Source organism: Protomyctophum bolini (genome assembly GCF_963924005.1).
Source record: "Protomyctophum bolini genome assembly, chromosome: 14".
NCBI classification, from domain to species: Eukaryota; Metazoa; Chordata; class Actinopteri; order Myctophiformes; family Myctophidae; genus Protomyctophum; species Protomyctophum bolini.
In genome coordinates, this window is record NC_137875.1 from 9,708,792 (window position 1) to 9,723,707 (window position 14,916).

The window sequence follows — 14,916 nt, forward strand, 5'->3', positions numbered from 1 at the left end:
CTTGAGGTGCGCTGCATGAAAACAAATCGACTCGGTGCAGACTATTGCCAGTGTACTTTGTATTATTGCATTTTTATTAAACTACGTATTAATTTGAAAATGTATACATGTTATATAATCACAAAGAACTCTCTCTCTCTCTCTCTCTCTCTCTCTCTCTCTCTCTCTATATATATATATATATATATATATATATATATACACATTGCCCCCCCGACGTGTGTGCGTGCCTATAGTAACTTCATTTGTAGATGATTGTAGATGATGAATTATTCCTTCAGCTAACATTTTTGGAGATACAACAAGGTTTATAATAATACATACAATTTATATAGCGCTTTTCAAGGTACCGTACCGTAGGTACTCAAAGTCGCTTTACAGAACAGAAAAATTAAATCTATTAGAATTATAAACTAGTTGAAAGGTTAAAAGGTTTCCTTCCACTCGACAGTGACAATGTGTGTTGGTATCGACAATTCTGCAGTCAACGCTCCAAACATGAGTTAAATTACACTTCTTTTTTAACCCACAAAGTGACAGCAGAAGTCAAAGGCAGGATATGATTCTCTTTTCGTCACAGGAACTGTATAGGAGCTGTGCTCGAATGATTATGTTTAACTAACGGCATGAGGGAAATGGATGAATAATTATGGAGGAAATAACTTCTTACACACTTCCTTTGTGCCTCACTGCTCGTAATCTTTTAATACATTTTAGTGAATAGTGCAAGTAGCTTTCACTACATTTGTGCTGAAGCGTATGATGAAGTGTGGCATTTATTGACAGTTTCATGGACTTTTTGTTTGGTTTTAGAGGGAAAAAAATATCCAAAAGTTTAAAAAAGAAAAGAAAAACACACAAATTACACATTCATTAAATATTCATAACTAATATAAAATGTCAGATACTCAAATTGTACTTTGTAATAATAATTAACATAATAATAACTTTGAATCACACAAAAAATAACAATGTATTGTCCTTGTATTTAAAGAGGGAAGGCGGGGGGGGGGGGGGGGGGGGGGGCAAAAGTATTTCAACTGGTCAGCCAAATGAGATATCGACATAAGTGATATTAGGCCTACACTAATTGTACATCTGTTCTTGACGTAATTGTTTACCCCACAAAATCACAAAAGCTAATTTGACTTTTGGGATACACAAATAGGTCGGTGTGTCCAGAAACGTAGTTATGGCAATTTGACTTTGCAGGGCAGTTTAGTTACTAGTTTCTTTGTAGATTTTGATTATTACAAAACGTACATAAACCACTTCAGCCCCATATGCATTTCGGCCCTTGCATTTCGGCCCATTTCGGAAAATAGACGATTTTACTTGTATGACAGAGTATTGCAGTATTGGTACTTTTACTTAAGTAACACATTTGAAATCCTTTTTCCACCACTGGCTACTTTCCGCTTTTGGACACAGCCTGTACGGCCTGGATCCACTGCTTCCTCTCCTCGGCCGTGGCCGCCTGGAGGAAGTAGTGTCTCTCGTCCGACGTGATGATCTCGAACAGGTTGCCGTCCACCTCGTACTTCTTAGCTGGGAATGAACAGAGAGAGAGAGAGCATGCAGTGTTGATTTCGTTGACTAAATCCATGATGGAAAAAAAATCGTCGACTAACCTTTTTTCTCTGACAAAAAAAATAATAAAAACTAAGCAATGATGATGAAAACTTAGACCAAATTTATTGTCAATTTAGTTAAGAAACAAAAACTAGACTAAAATGTTAGGGAGGGACTAGTGGAGAAGAGATCCAGTAGAACTAAAATACAAGTCATCATTTGGTTGTGCTCGGGTGTAGCGCTCTGAAAATAGCAGGTCTACAAACTGTGAGCTTGTAGATCAGAGCTTTTCGCCCCCAGCAGGAACAGAGTGGCATTCCGACACACCACTGACTGCATGGCTTCCGTGTGTGGTTAGGATTAGGGACAGGGTTAGTATGTGTGCAAGTTGGTATTGCGGCGTGTCGGAATAGCAGGCTTCGAATCGGAATGCCGGGCGTGTAACCATTTTCAGCATGCAACTGAAATCTGCCATTACGACAAGGCACCGCCTAAATACATTTTAGTCAACTAAATCAACTGTAGATGTTGTGGTCTAAAATCGTATATTTAATCGACCAACTATACAAAAACCTAAAAGTTTTCACATGACTAAAATATAAAACTAAATTGCATGTTATTGAAAAGACTGACTGAAACTAAATCAAAATGTGCTGTCAAAATCAACACTACTACAAAGGATGCGTTGAAATGAAGACGGAAAGGGAGCTGAATTAAATTAACAACCTCATCATGAGAAAACCTCATTCCATAATGCTAACTTATATTTAACTTATTAACTTTTTTTTGGTAAAATTTACCAAAAGAAAGTTAATAAGTTAAATATAAGTGTATTCAAACTTGTGATGCTTGTGTGACACTGTAGTGTGATCATTTAATGATCACACTACAGTGTCACACAAGCATCACAAGTTTGAATCCAGAAAAGTAACAGTTTTGGACATGAGGTTTCCCCTCCTGCATGACATAGAGGTTATAGCAGTGGTCTGTCTGTCACAGTGGGAGGACATGGACATGCAGGGTATCTCACTCACCATCTGGAACAAACTCCACTGCTGTGACCACAGAGCCCCGCAGATGGATGGAGCCCAGAGGATACTCCTCGCCCTGAGAGAGAGGGGGGGGGGGGGGGGGGGGTGTGTAAGAGAGGACTTTCCCTAGAAGAAATGTAGCCTTTCTCTTTCAGACATTGCATACAGCATACTGTATGTCAATGCAATCAGCATATTTCAATGCATTCAGAATATTTCAATGCATTCAGCATATTTAATTGCATAGAGCAGGGGATCTCAACCCGTCAATGGCTGGAAAATGGAAATTTAGAGTTTACATAGGATTCAATCTGGTTTCAGTATTCATTTATGATGTATTTTCTCTATTATAAGGTTATTTTTGCAGTCAGTTTGCATTGGTGGTGGGGAGGGGGGCGGGACGGGGGTCGCGAGACATGGTCCCCAGCCAAAAACGTTGAGAACCCCTGGCATACAGCATATTGTTGTCGAGCAGAAACCTATTTTCTCCATATTTTAACGTGTCATTAAAGTCTGTTTTTTTTCTTCATGAATCAATGACCCATTTGATCATACCACAGAGTCACACTAAACTTAAGTATCAAAAGTAGATCCACAAGCTCAAAAACATGACTCAAAGTGATGCGTTTTTAGCTTGTAGATCTGCTACTTTTGATACTTTTTCATTTTTAATGGTGAAAATTCAATGGTTTGGACATGACGACATGTCATTGCATACAGTATTATGTAAATGCGAAGACACATATTTATTTACCTTTGTGGGATCATAATAATGCAGGTACGCGGGGTCATCTCTCAGTGTGAACTTCCTCACTTTCCAGTTCTTCCTCTTGTGTCCCTGTGAGGTGATGACAGTTTGGCAGTAAAAGTAAAGTATCAATACTGCAATGTAGAAGGACTCTGTTACAAGTAAAAGTCCGGAATGTACTTAACTTTTGCACTTAGTAAAAGTGCAAAAGTATTGGTATCAAATGGTACTTAAAGTTCCAAATGGAGGCATTCATGGGGGTGGTTGTCCAAGCCAGGGGTTTTGGAGGCTTTCTCTGTGTCATTCACTCACCTGTTTGAGTAAGCAGCCCTGTTTGACGATGTTTCCTCTGAACTCCTGCTTCAGAAGCACGTCCTCGTCACTGGAGTAACCCTCACAGAAAAACCCACTGTCTGCCTGTGATCACACCAGATAGACAGCGAGCCGTTAGTCGTGTGCCACACACACACGCACTCATTTCATCTTGTTAAATTGGTACACATCCTAGCTTGGACTGTATGTTCCTTGATTTATGTCATGACGTTATGATCCCTGTGTGTAATTAATGCTACAGTGACTTTGTGTGTCATTGAATTGTTTCCGGTTGATAGTGGTATAGATCAGTTGATAGTGGTCGAGACCCAAAACAGCGATTAGACGCAGACCCAAACCAGTGAAAATAGCAGAACTACAAGCACACAATGCGTAGATTTGAGATGCATTGCAAGCATGTAGATCGAGATTGGAATTTCTTAGATTTGTTTGTAAAGGTGTAACATTATTTAAAATCACACCTGTGTGAACTGAGTGGTGCAACTCCCCTCCCCCCGCCCCCTCCTCTCCTCTCTCTCTGTCATTAGCAGGCAACAGTGCAGCACTAATACTATCTCACTCTCTCTGTTTCTGGCAAACAGGATTCTTATATAAAAATATTTTACTGCTAAAGTGGTGAAATTGATATTTAAAGTTATACACCTCAAACTAATAATACAGCCTGTCCGTCTGGGGATTAAGGCATATAAACTCATGTAGAGTCACAATGGAAGCTCTGAGAGGTTTACAACTTGGCATAATTAAAGCCAGGACATCCCTCTACATTCTAAAAAATGAATAATGTCAATATGTGAATGTAAATATGAGATATAGTCATTTGAACACATACCTACAATAGGCGAAAATGTAAATCTATGTAGAGTGTCTTCTTTACTTTGTAGCGACTCTGACATGGATTGTCATAGCAACACATTATGAGGGCTTGTAGGAATGGTGTGGTTCTACTGTATCCAGCAATACCAATTGTGTAATTGTAGCTTGCATACTCGTGGAGTTATATGGCACTAAACGTAAATTGTGTCCCAAATGGGGGGAATAAACAGTCCTAATGAAATCGACAGTATTAGTTAGTGGTTGCTCTAGAGTCTAGCAACACACTATTGTTCTCTAACCCTAACCCAGGGTAGATACCCTCACAAAAACATGCCGTAATCCTGGTCTCTAAAACTACCTCCCCCTGGCCAGCCGGGGCGCCTGATGGAGGGGAAAGGAACTGGTCGGAATAACGTGTCCCTTCCACGCGCTACGTCCGGCCGGGGAAATTCCCCTCTGTCAGGTGAAAAGAAGCAGCTTGGACTCCTCATGCATAGAAGGAGGCATGAGGTCAGTCCGCTGCCCCCCCCCAGGTTGGCAGAGGAAGTGTAGCGCCCAGGATTACATTAGATAATTGGCACTGGGTGAAAAGAAAACTGGGTTACAAAATCGTGGGATAAAAATGTAATTAAAAAAAAAAACGCCATTGCCAATGAAGGGAACATTTACATATTGTCCCTCATTACGTCATATTGTCTCTTTATTGTTAATGGCATTTAATGTGTTGGCACCGTTTTACATCACCATTGCATCATCTAATCAACAGGAGTTAGACTTTAATATATTAGCCCCCCTCACTTCACACAGGTGTGATTTTTGTTAACTTTTGCACAACAGAAAAGGGAAGCTTTTTGTCATATGCTTCACACACTGTTGTCACTGTTGTCATGCTTCACATGACATCACAATAAAGAATACAAACGGTAAGACGGAATTCAGTTCCCAGGTCCCTATGCTTTGTGACTCACGTCAGTGCAACCACACTTCCAATTCCCCAGAATTGCACCTTTCTAGTTTTATTTTGACTTCACTTATCAATGGTGGAATAATTATAACAAATTGACTTGAGTAGAAGTTCCAAAAATGTATGAAATCCCAAACTTGAGAAATTGTGAAAAGAATATTGCAGCTGCAGAGAAATGCAGGCCTACAATAGAACTACTGTTAGGTTGAGGGTGCTCAATGATCAATGTTATCCTCATAACAGCAAGTCATTAGTTACTGCGAGAGTCTAGCAAACACCAACTCGGGATTCCTGGATCTCTGCCCTCCACAATTTTCACATTTTTTATTTTGTATTGTTTATTTACTTAGAAAAGTACAGTAACTTTTCACATCCCTTATAAAAAGCAAACACAATCTATTCTCATATTTTCCCCATGTCCTGTGTCCCTCTTAAGTTCTAAGACAAGACTTATGGAACAATGCAATTAAATTAATTAATTTCTGTAGGAGTTGATATCATTTCATTAGTAATTTGGTTATAATTTGGTTACAGTCAAGTATTTCTGTCCATCTGCTTGCGTGTTGCCTATATGGGTTTCTTCATAAACTGACACGGCAAATATTTTGGAATGTGAAAAGATGAGAAGAACCTTGTGAAGTCTAGTAGCTATTTAGCTAGCTGGAGTGACCTTAAAGCTTTAAGCTCCATTTAGTGTAACAGATCCTGTCCAGTAGCCTAATAGCAAAGCCCAGACTGTGTTTCACCAGAATGGTTAATTAGTATCACTTGTAACAGCATGGTTACTGTGCATAGTACCTAACAATAGTGTACGGTCGGGTCAAAACATAGTTGATTGATGAATTCTGAACCTGAAGTATTTTTTTTTTTACCAGAATGGAGTGTGATGTACAAACATTGGATCCAAATATTTGTATCATCTGTGGTAAACATTTAGAAAAAGTAAAGAAACAAGATCCATAATGTCACAAACCCAAAAGCAGATGTAATGGTGCTCAACAGAGAGATGATGATGATGATGAAAACCCTGGCTCAAAATACAGAAAATATACTTTCCTTCAAATTAAAGATATCTTATCATGTATCATGTTGCTGAGCAAACTACACCAGTCAGAACAAGTTGCAAATGTTGAGAGTGAGAGAGCCTCATCATAAAGACTGAATAAGGTTGATATAGTAACGGAGACAATGAGGAAGGTTGATTAAGTTGTATCGCCGGCTGCTCTTGTATTATACTGTATAAACATCATAACAGCTACCGGTACCTTAAACCTCTAAAGGAAATAGAGCAGCTGCCAGACAAAACAAAGAATCAGAACAGCAGACCAAATGTTCACCTATTTTAATTTAATTAAATGAAAGTGATGACGCTAAACTAAGCATTATGATGACATCCTGAAGACACATGGTCCATGATTTTCTTCATCAATATATCTGAAGCTCTACAGCTCTGTTATTTCTTGGACGTGCAGCTTCTATCGGTGCATATTCCATGGGCACACTTTCAGAGCATACCACATCAGACCTTTCAGCTCAATCTACAATTAGACCATCATCACATCTTCCTCAGAGCTCAGTCTTCATTATGTCATCATAACGCCCAGTCAGAGGTTATATACTGTATTGTATGATATTTATCTTCATATGATCAGGTTACGAGAGCATATGGAGCCAGGGTTTTATGAACATCATCATCATTTCTCTGTTGAGCAACATTTAGTGTTGAAGGTCTTCTACTGCGGAAGTTTTGACATTATGGACTGTGTCACTTTCCTATTTCTATTTGTATTTGGATGTTTTTTTAACCATGTTTACTATGAAAACATAAATGTCCTGTCAGTCAGTTAGTCACCTTGTGACATCACGTGACATCATCAGGGATGGAGATCCCTCATCAATATTAAGCCCATATTTGACATCACGTGACATCATCAGGGATGGAGATCCCTCATCAATATTAACCCATTCTGACCTGAGATCAGATTCGTACGAGGTTTCCACTGGACACACACTGGTCTGATCAACCCATTCTGACCTGAGATCAGATTCTAAAAAATGTCAGTCGTTCTTCGATTTTTCAAAAATAGCAGACCTACAAGCTCGTAGCGCGCCACTCGGTGGCGCGCTATGAGCTTGTAGATCTGCTATTTTTCAATAGCTAAAGCATAACATGATGCTAACACCAAAATGGGTGCCCGGTCAGAATGGGTTAAGCCCATATATAGGAATGCCCTGATTGATGACATCCCTAATGTCATCAATATTGGCCATGCAGCAACTCTACATCTGACCTCAAACGTTTAGATCTCCATAAATGGAGCTGACCTGTTGAGCTGACATTCCATATTGTATGTTGATCTGACCTCATTAATCCCTGTATACTCAAGAAACGCTCGATATATGGCCAGTACAGAATTAATTCCATTATGTTGATCTGACTCCCCATGTCAAAGCGCCAGCGCTCGCCCATGCAGTCTGCTGTCACCCAGGCCGATGCGTGCACGTGACCTCGCCCTTTTCTCGCCCTAAGGTCTACAGTGTCAGGGTTCTACTATTGTCAATGGCTACTGGACATGCTCTGTTAGTATGTTACACTACACTAAATGAAACTTAAAGCTAGGTCAGATAGCTACTTGATTCGCCATTATTCCAATCTTTTCATATTCCAAAATATTTGCTTTATGAAGAAAGTCATAGGCAATACAATGCAGATGTGGTGGAGCTAAATACAACTTTACCATAAGCAAACATGTTAAATGATTATATCAACTCTACATGAATGAATGACTTGCTGGTATGAGGATAACATTGAGCATTGAGCTTGGTTTCCCTCATCCAGGTGTGCTAAATAATAGTTGGGTAGTTCTATTGTAGGGCTGCATTTATCTCTGTAGCCTACTATTGTTTAAGCTGCATATATACTTTCACAATTTCTCATTTGTGACATTTCATTATTTTAGGGACTTCTACTCAAGTGAATTTGTTATAATTTCCCCACCCTTGCATAAGTGAAGTCAAAATAAAACTAATCTGTTTGATACTGTAGATTTAATTTAGGACTGCTTTATTTCCTCCCATTTGGGAAACGTTTAGTGCCATAACTCCATGAGTATTCAAGCTACAGTTCATGTCTGGGAGACCTTAGAGATGAGGAAAAACTATGTTGTGTTTGGTCCTACCTCCGGTAGGGCTATCTCGAAAACGTTTTGACTGTTCGTCACAGGACTAATAGGTGAACACGGACATTACTGTTCCTTGGAGTGGTTGCACCACTCAAAAATATAAATAAATATAATATATATAAATAAAATTTATTTTATGTAGGAAAATAGATTTTTACTTGATTTTCACTTGATTTGTTTTTTGTTGTGTAGGAAACAGTGGTATAGATAGATTCAGATCATAATTACAAAGAAGTAAAGGGCGTCTGGCTGGTCTAACAGGATTGACTGCGCTCCTCCCTCTGCACCCTGCTTGGACAGTTCGCCCGCTGGTTGGAGGAATCCCTCGTTCATCAGGCCCGTAGCCAACATGAGGGCCTCCGGCTTGTTCCTCGCTTTGCCCTTCGAAATCAGCCACTCCACCACCGTGGCACCTGTGTGTGTGCAAGGTGGAGAGGAAGGGAAGTGATTTGTAACTTAATCGACCACGTACGAGTGCTGACTGTGAATAGACATGGGAGAAGTGGTGCGCATACCGGTGAAGCAGTGGTTGTAGATTTTCTTCTGCTTCTCCAGTTTCAGTTCTTTCACTCCATTATCCTGGTCTTTCATCAGTAGGTACAGCTCGCTGAGGAAGCAAACGTTTGCGATTTACAGTTGGGATGCATTTTTGTCTGTCCTGCCAAAACACATCAAGATACAAATCAAAAGGCCCGGCCCAGGAGGCTGGTGTAGCATTTGACAGAACCTACTTAAGGTTGACAGAGTCGGGCAGGCGAATGGAGCGCCTCGTGGACTTCCTGGCAAACCTCTTCCCACCCGCCAGGCAGTTCATGGCTCGCTTGACGTCTTTGACCCAGGACTCTCTCTCTTCCACGTGCGTTGCTTGGAAGAAATGGTCCTGCTGCTTCTCTGTGGTGATTTTGAACACCATCTGAAAACCACCTAAAAAGTTAGATGGCTGTCTCATGCGCATATCGCTGCAACGTTGTGCCGACAAGCTCTACCTGGGTTTGGAAATTAAATTACAATGACCCAGATGAGCATAGAAACTGCCAACAATAGAAAACAGTTGATTGTGAGATCGATAAGGAATCGGATCAAGAAGCGGGATCGATAAAGGGATCGAAATCGATTAAAAAATACAATAGAAGGTATGCGCATGCATAAAGTGAGTGGCAAAGTGAGTTAATGCATTCAGATAGGACTTTTCTGTTTGGATGTATGTGCTGTCAAGGCCAGAAAGTAGTTTCTTTCCAGTCTCACTCAGTAGGCGTTCCTGCATAACTTTGGGTATAATAATAATAAAGCTTTATTTGTATAGCACCTTTTAAGAACAAGTCACAAAGTGCTTTTACAGAGAGACATATAAAAACATAGCAAGGAGGCACACAATAGAATAAAATACATGACAATAACAACAAGAAATCAATAAAATCACATGGGTAGGGGGTTGAATGCAGCTTTGTAGAAATTAGTTTTAAGAAGTGATTTAAAGCGGGGCACAGACTCGGCAAGCCTGATCTCTAGGGGCAAGGCATTCCAGAGAGTCGGTGCACGGATAGCGAATGCCCGGTCGCCTACAGTTTTTTTGCAGCCTGATTTTCTTAAAAGAAGGGCCGTGCCGGATGAACGTAGGTCACGGGCTGGCTCCACAAATACGCATCCACATGAACCATATTGTGACGCATCATGTCCCAGACTCTTCTCCCGTCTGGATCCTAAACTATGGAATGAATTTGCCATCGTAGTCTGAAAACTCACCTCTTCAGACTCCATCTTAGCCTGTAGCACTTGCACTAGCCTCGACGACCTTACAGGCGTATGCAAAGGTTAAACTTAGGTAATTTAGATGGAATTTTATGTACTGTAGGCATAGCACTCTATAATGTAGCTTCACTGTACAGATACTCTACTGTTAGGGCGCTTTCACACCGGACATGTTTGGTTCGTTTAAAACGAACCATGGTCCGCTTACCCCTTTGGTTCGGTTGGTGTGAACGTGCATCCGAACTCTGGTGCGGATCAAAGAAACGAACCATGGTCCGCTAAAAAAGGCCGGACTCGGTTCGCTTCCAAACGAACCACGGTGCGGTTCGTTACTGGTGTGAATGCATTCAGACTTTATAGAGGACCAAATACAGTACGATAGCCAAAATAGCTGTCGGGCGTCGGCAGTTGTGAGGCTGCATTAATAATTAGTTATAAAAGCATGTCTTTTTTACGGGGATCACTATTGATATGACAGCTGACAGTCTGATTTTAATAGTAGACACATACAGCATGTCGAGGCGCAGCGCAAATGTAATGGCAGCGTACGAGGTTCACATGCGCAAAATGGTGTATATTATGGTACACGATGTAAGCTTGTAGATCTGTTTATTTTAAGCATGCGCCGCCGCCACGCAAAGTTATGACAAAGCATGCGATGCATGAGTCTTCATGCGAGAGTTTCTTTCAACTTGTGTCCCCTCCTTTTTTTCTGTGTGTGTGTGTGTGTGTGTGTGTGTGTGTGTGTGTGTTGTGTGTGTGTGTGTGTGTGTGTGTGTGTGGGGGCACACATGAGGGGGAGAGACCCATATATTTATATGGGAGAGACGCAGAGACGGAGAAATATTTAAAATCATCCATGTCGCGCAGGCTGCACGTATAGAGAAAAAGCCAATGTTAAATAAGCTATACACATGTGGTCCCAAATGATTAATTGATTGCATCACTATAGCAAAAGACGTAAAACTAGGTCAACTCAATTAGCTGCAGCGGAGCTGTTCTGACTTGAAGCTCAATAACCTACTAACTGACCACCTAACTTTAAACCATAAGATGACATGGAAATGCCCACCGATTTGATGCGCAGAAATAACATATCTAATCGGGTCAAGGTGCACACATGGAAGAAAAGTCCTTTTTATCGGGGATACCTTGTTGTGTAGGCTATACTCCGAATTGTATGCACCAGCAGCAAGCACATTATTGTTCAAACACCTGCTCCTCTGATCATCTGTTGCTCTTATTTGGCTAATAAAATAATTAATAAGGATGAATGCAATAGCAAGTTGTTGCTGTTATCTTCTCTCTCTGTGTGACTGAAGGTTGCCCCCCTCATGTTCTTTTCCCCCTCACTATTTGGTTCGCTTAACATGTCCACGTGTCATTTGTTTACATATTTGGTACGCTTTACAAAGTCCAGTGTGAACACCAAACGGACCAAAATCAAAATGCTAATATTTGGTCCTTGGTCCTTGATCCGGACCTTCTAAGCGAACTTTGGGTGTGAAAGCGCCCTTAGACAGATATTGGGTTCTTCTGCTTGCTTATGATACTTGATGAACATTTCTATGTATTTGCTGTATTACCTTATGATGTTCTTGCTTAATGTAAATCGCTCTGGATTAAGAGCGTCTGCTACAGTAAATGCCTAAATTGACATATTTCTTACCGTCCGCTTTCCGAAATCTTGGCAGGGACTGGTGAGGGTTGCACCCTTCAGTGGGATCATTCCTTTGGGAGAGTTGTCGGTCTTATTCTTATAAAATTCCACCCCGTCTTCAGAGAGTACCACCCACACAGCCTTCCAGGAGTTCAGCACTGTACCCTGAGGGGGGCAATGGCACAGATGGTTAACGGAAAGTGATGGAAAACGAAAGATTGATACAGCTGCCACAGGGCCAAATTAGCCATTGGGACCCTTCAGGGAAACTGGATTGTGCTGTACTGGGTTTGGGGCTCCCGGGGCCCTTCATTGGCCGTTGATTGTGTTAAATTTAGGTCAAAACAGTTTGAATCCACTGCAGTGCATCTGGCTTTTGTCTACAGTATGCCAGTGGTTCCCAAACTATTTAGCTCGAGACCAAAAAGATAAATGGGTCTTCGATCCGGGGGAGTCAGGTTAGGGATGCTGGGTTTCAAGTGGTTAAATGTCCAAAGTACAAAGTTATTTTTAATCTGTCGTAATGGAAGTTTTCCTCGTCGTGACACATACTGTATCTTGGGGGGAAAGATTTACATATTATTTACCTACCATAGTATGGCATAAATGTAAGGTTCTACCACTGACATACAGTAGCGTACTTACTTATTAATTACTAACGTACTGTAACTGTACTGTAACCCAGAACCATTTCCATGTATTTTTCTCTCTCTAGATTTTTATTATAACCAGAACCGGAAGGTAGCCTACTTCATAAATTATAAAATACAAAAATACAATAGAATTAAATAAATTAATAAAACAACATGAAATTAGCTCATCTACAACTTGAGCATGTGTAGATCAGCTACTTTTTCCACTATTTTTGAATACGTGCCAGTTCTGAATTTGTGGTTAGTGGGCTACTACTTCCTGAGCAGGGCCCAAATTAGGTTCTTATCTGAACACAGCCGTAGTACATGGCAGTGTTCATTTATCTTATCTACCTTATCTGAACCCAGCCGTAGTACATGGCAGTGTTCATTTATCTTATCTACCTTATCTGAACCCAGCCGTAGTACATGGCAGTGTTCATTTATCTTATCTACCTTATCTGAACCCAGCCGTAGTACATGGCAGTGTTCATTTATCTTATCTACCTTATCTGAACCCAGCCGTAGTACATGGCAGTGTTCATTTCGTCACCTAAAACTATGACGAAAAATGTTCGACAACCTTTTTTCACTGACCTAAACGAAATAAAACTATGATGACTAAAACTAAGATTAAATATATTTACAATTTTGTCAACAAATACAAACTAGACTAAAAAGGACTATAGTGGAGAAGCTCCAGTAGAACTTAAAAGATACGTTGTTTTGTAGCACTCAGGCTCTGAAAATAGCTGTGACGCTTTGAGCTTGTAGATCGGTTATTTTCAGCATGCAACCAAGTGTGAAAACAGGATTTACTACACCATCAAGGCCCTCCGTAATACATTTTTGTCAGCAAAATCATTCTGTAGATAAAACTTAAAACATTTCAGATTATTTAAATATTACTAAAACAAATTGGAATTTTATTCAAAAAAGTAAAAGTCTAAAACTAAATAAAAATTAGCTGTCAAAATCAACACGAGTGCCTGGAAACAAATTCACAACCCATGGAATATGTTAGAACTGAAGGCACAACACGGTTCACTTCATTATTCTAGTCGTCACAAAAGACACATTGATCTACGGCAGCGTATTGGCAATTAAGCGAAGCGAGAGCGCAAACTGATCAATCTGCTGTTGATCAGCTAACCAACATCAGTGGTGGAAAGTAACTAGTACATTTACTTCAGTACAATTTTGAGGTATTTGTACTTTACTATTTGTATTTCCAGTTTCCAATACTTCTACTCCACTACATCTCGGATCCAAACATTGTACTTTAGTTTCTAGTTACTTTGTAGATGTTGATTATTATTACAAAACATACAGGAACCACTTCAGCCCTACATACATTTTGGCCATTTGAAAAATTATCTACTGTACAAGCTCACAATGCGTGTCCTTGTAGATTGTCTATTTTCAAAGTTTTTTTTTTAAACATTTGAAAACCCGAATTGGGACATTCTGAGTACTTTTACTTACTTTTGGTATAGTAGCCTACATATTGATGCCAAAACTTTTGTACTTTTAATCAAGGTCATTGAATTCCAGAGTCTGACTTTTACTGTGGTACTTTTACTTTAAGTAAAACATTTCAACACTTTTTTCCACCACTGCCCTGCATCCACGCTCTAGTCTGAACAACCCTGTCATCCTGTGAAATAAGAAGTTTGACCGTGAAAGCACAGCCGTATTATTGAAGTGGAAAGCCTACGTTCTGAGAGTCCTTAAGCTACTAATGACCCAAGTCTGGGTAGCCTATATAAATAATAATTGTACATTTTCTTACCTTTTTGACTAAGTATCCCTCTTTGATCCGTTTTGGCTCCATGGTTGCAGGTTGTCTGGGTACTGTAACACAGCATGCAAACACACACACATGAAGTGGTTTAGGGGAAGTTTCTGTTGGGGGTATGACACAATATACTGTAGGCTGTTGAGCCAGCTTCCCCTTTGTCTGCAGTATAAATACATTTTTGGCTATCACTCATTCTGCAATTATTTTTGGTTGCCCTGCTTTGTGTGTGAGCAAATCCTTTACTGTACTGTAGGCCTACGCAAATTTTTTTTGTACAGTATGCTGTTCACTTGTTGCATCAGGTAGTACTTTCGAATAACTACCCCTTATAATTAGTAGACACTCCATACAAATCTCGGTCACTCCAAAAATAGCCGATCTAGAAGCCCACAATGTGTTGACACAGTTGAGTCCACCCAGAGTAGATCGAT

At 40.2% G+C, this 14,916-nt stretch overlaps 1 protein-coding gene across 1 annotated transcript; it reads right to left on the reverse strand.

Annotated features, from left to right (window-relative positions):
• Positions 1–413: 413 nt before the first annotated feature.
• On the reverse strand, positions 414–14,561 carry plek (pleckstrin). The gene is made up of 9 exons (XM_080781719.1): positions 14,477–14,561; positions 12,062–12,217; positions 9,375–9,556; positions 9,159–9,250; positions 8,872–9,056; positions 3,664–3,768; positions 3,358–3,441; positions 2,607–2,679; positions 414–1,548 (listed from the first exon to the last, which is right to left on the reverse strand). Exons 1-9 carry the CDS (start codon positions 14,516–14,518, stop codon positions 1,409–1,411), a joined length of 1,059 nt encoding a protein of 352 aa, XP_080637845.1. The 5' UTR covers positions 14,519–14,561; the 3' UTR covers positions 414–1,408.
• Positions 14,562–14,916: the final 355 nt, after the last annotated feature.

What these genes read in the sequence shown, in the direction of transcription:
- plek (XM_080781719.1), bottom strand. Translation starts at nt 14,518, where the DNA reads ATGGAGCCAAAACGGATCAAAGAGGGATACTTAGTCAAAAAG. An exon ending in AGGGATACTTAGTCAAAAAG is followed by an intron (nt 12,218 to 14,476) that starts GTAAGAAAATGT and finishes TGCCCCCCTCAG; the next exon opens with GGTACAGTGCTGAACTCCTG. An exon ending in CAGACGCCCTTTACTTCTTT is followed by an intron (nt 3,769 to 8,871) that starts GTAATTATGATC and finishes GTGTGATCACAG; the next exon opens with GCAGACAGTGGGTTTTTCTG.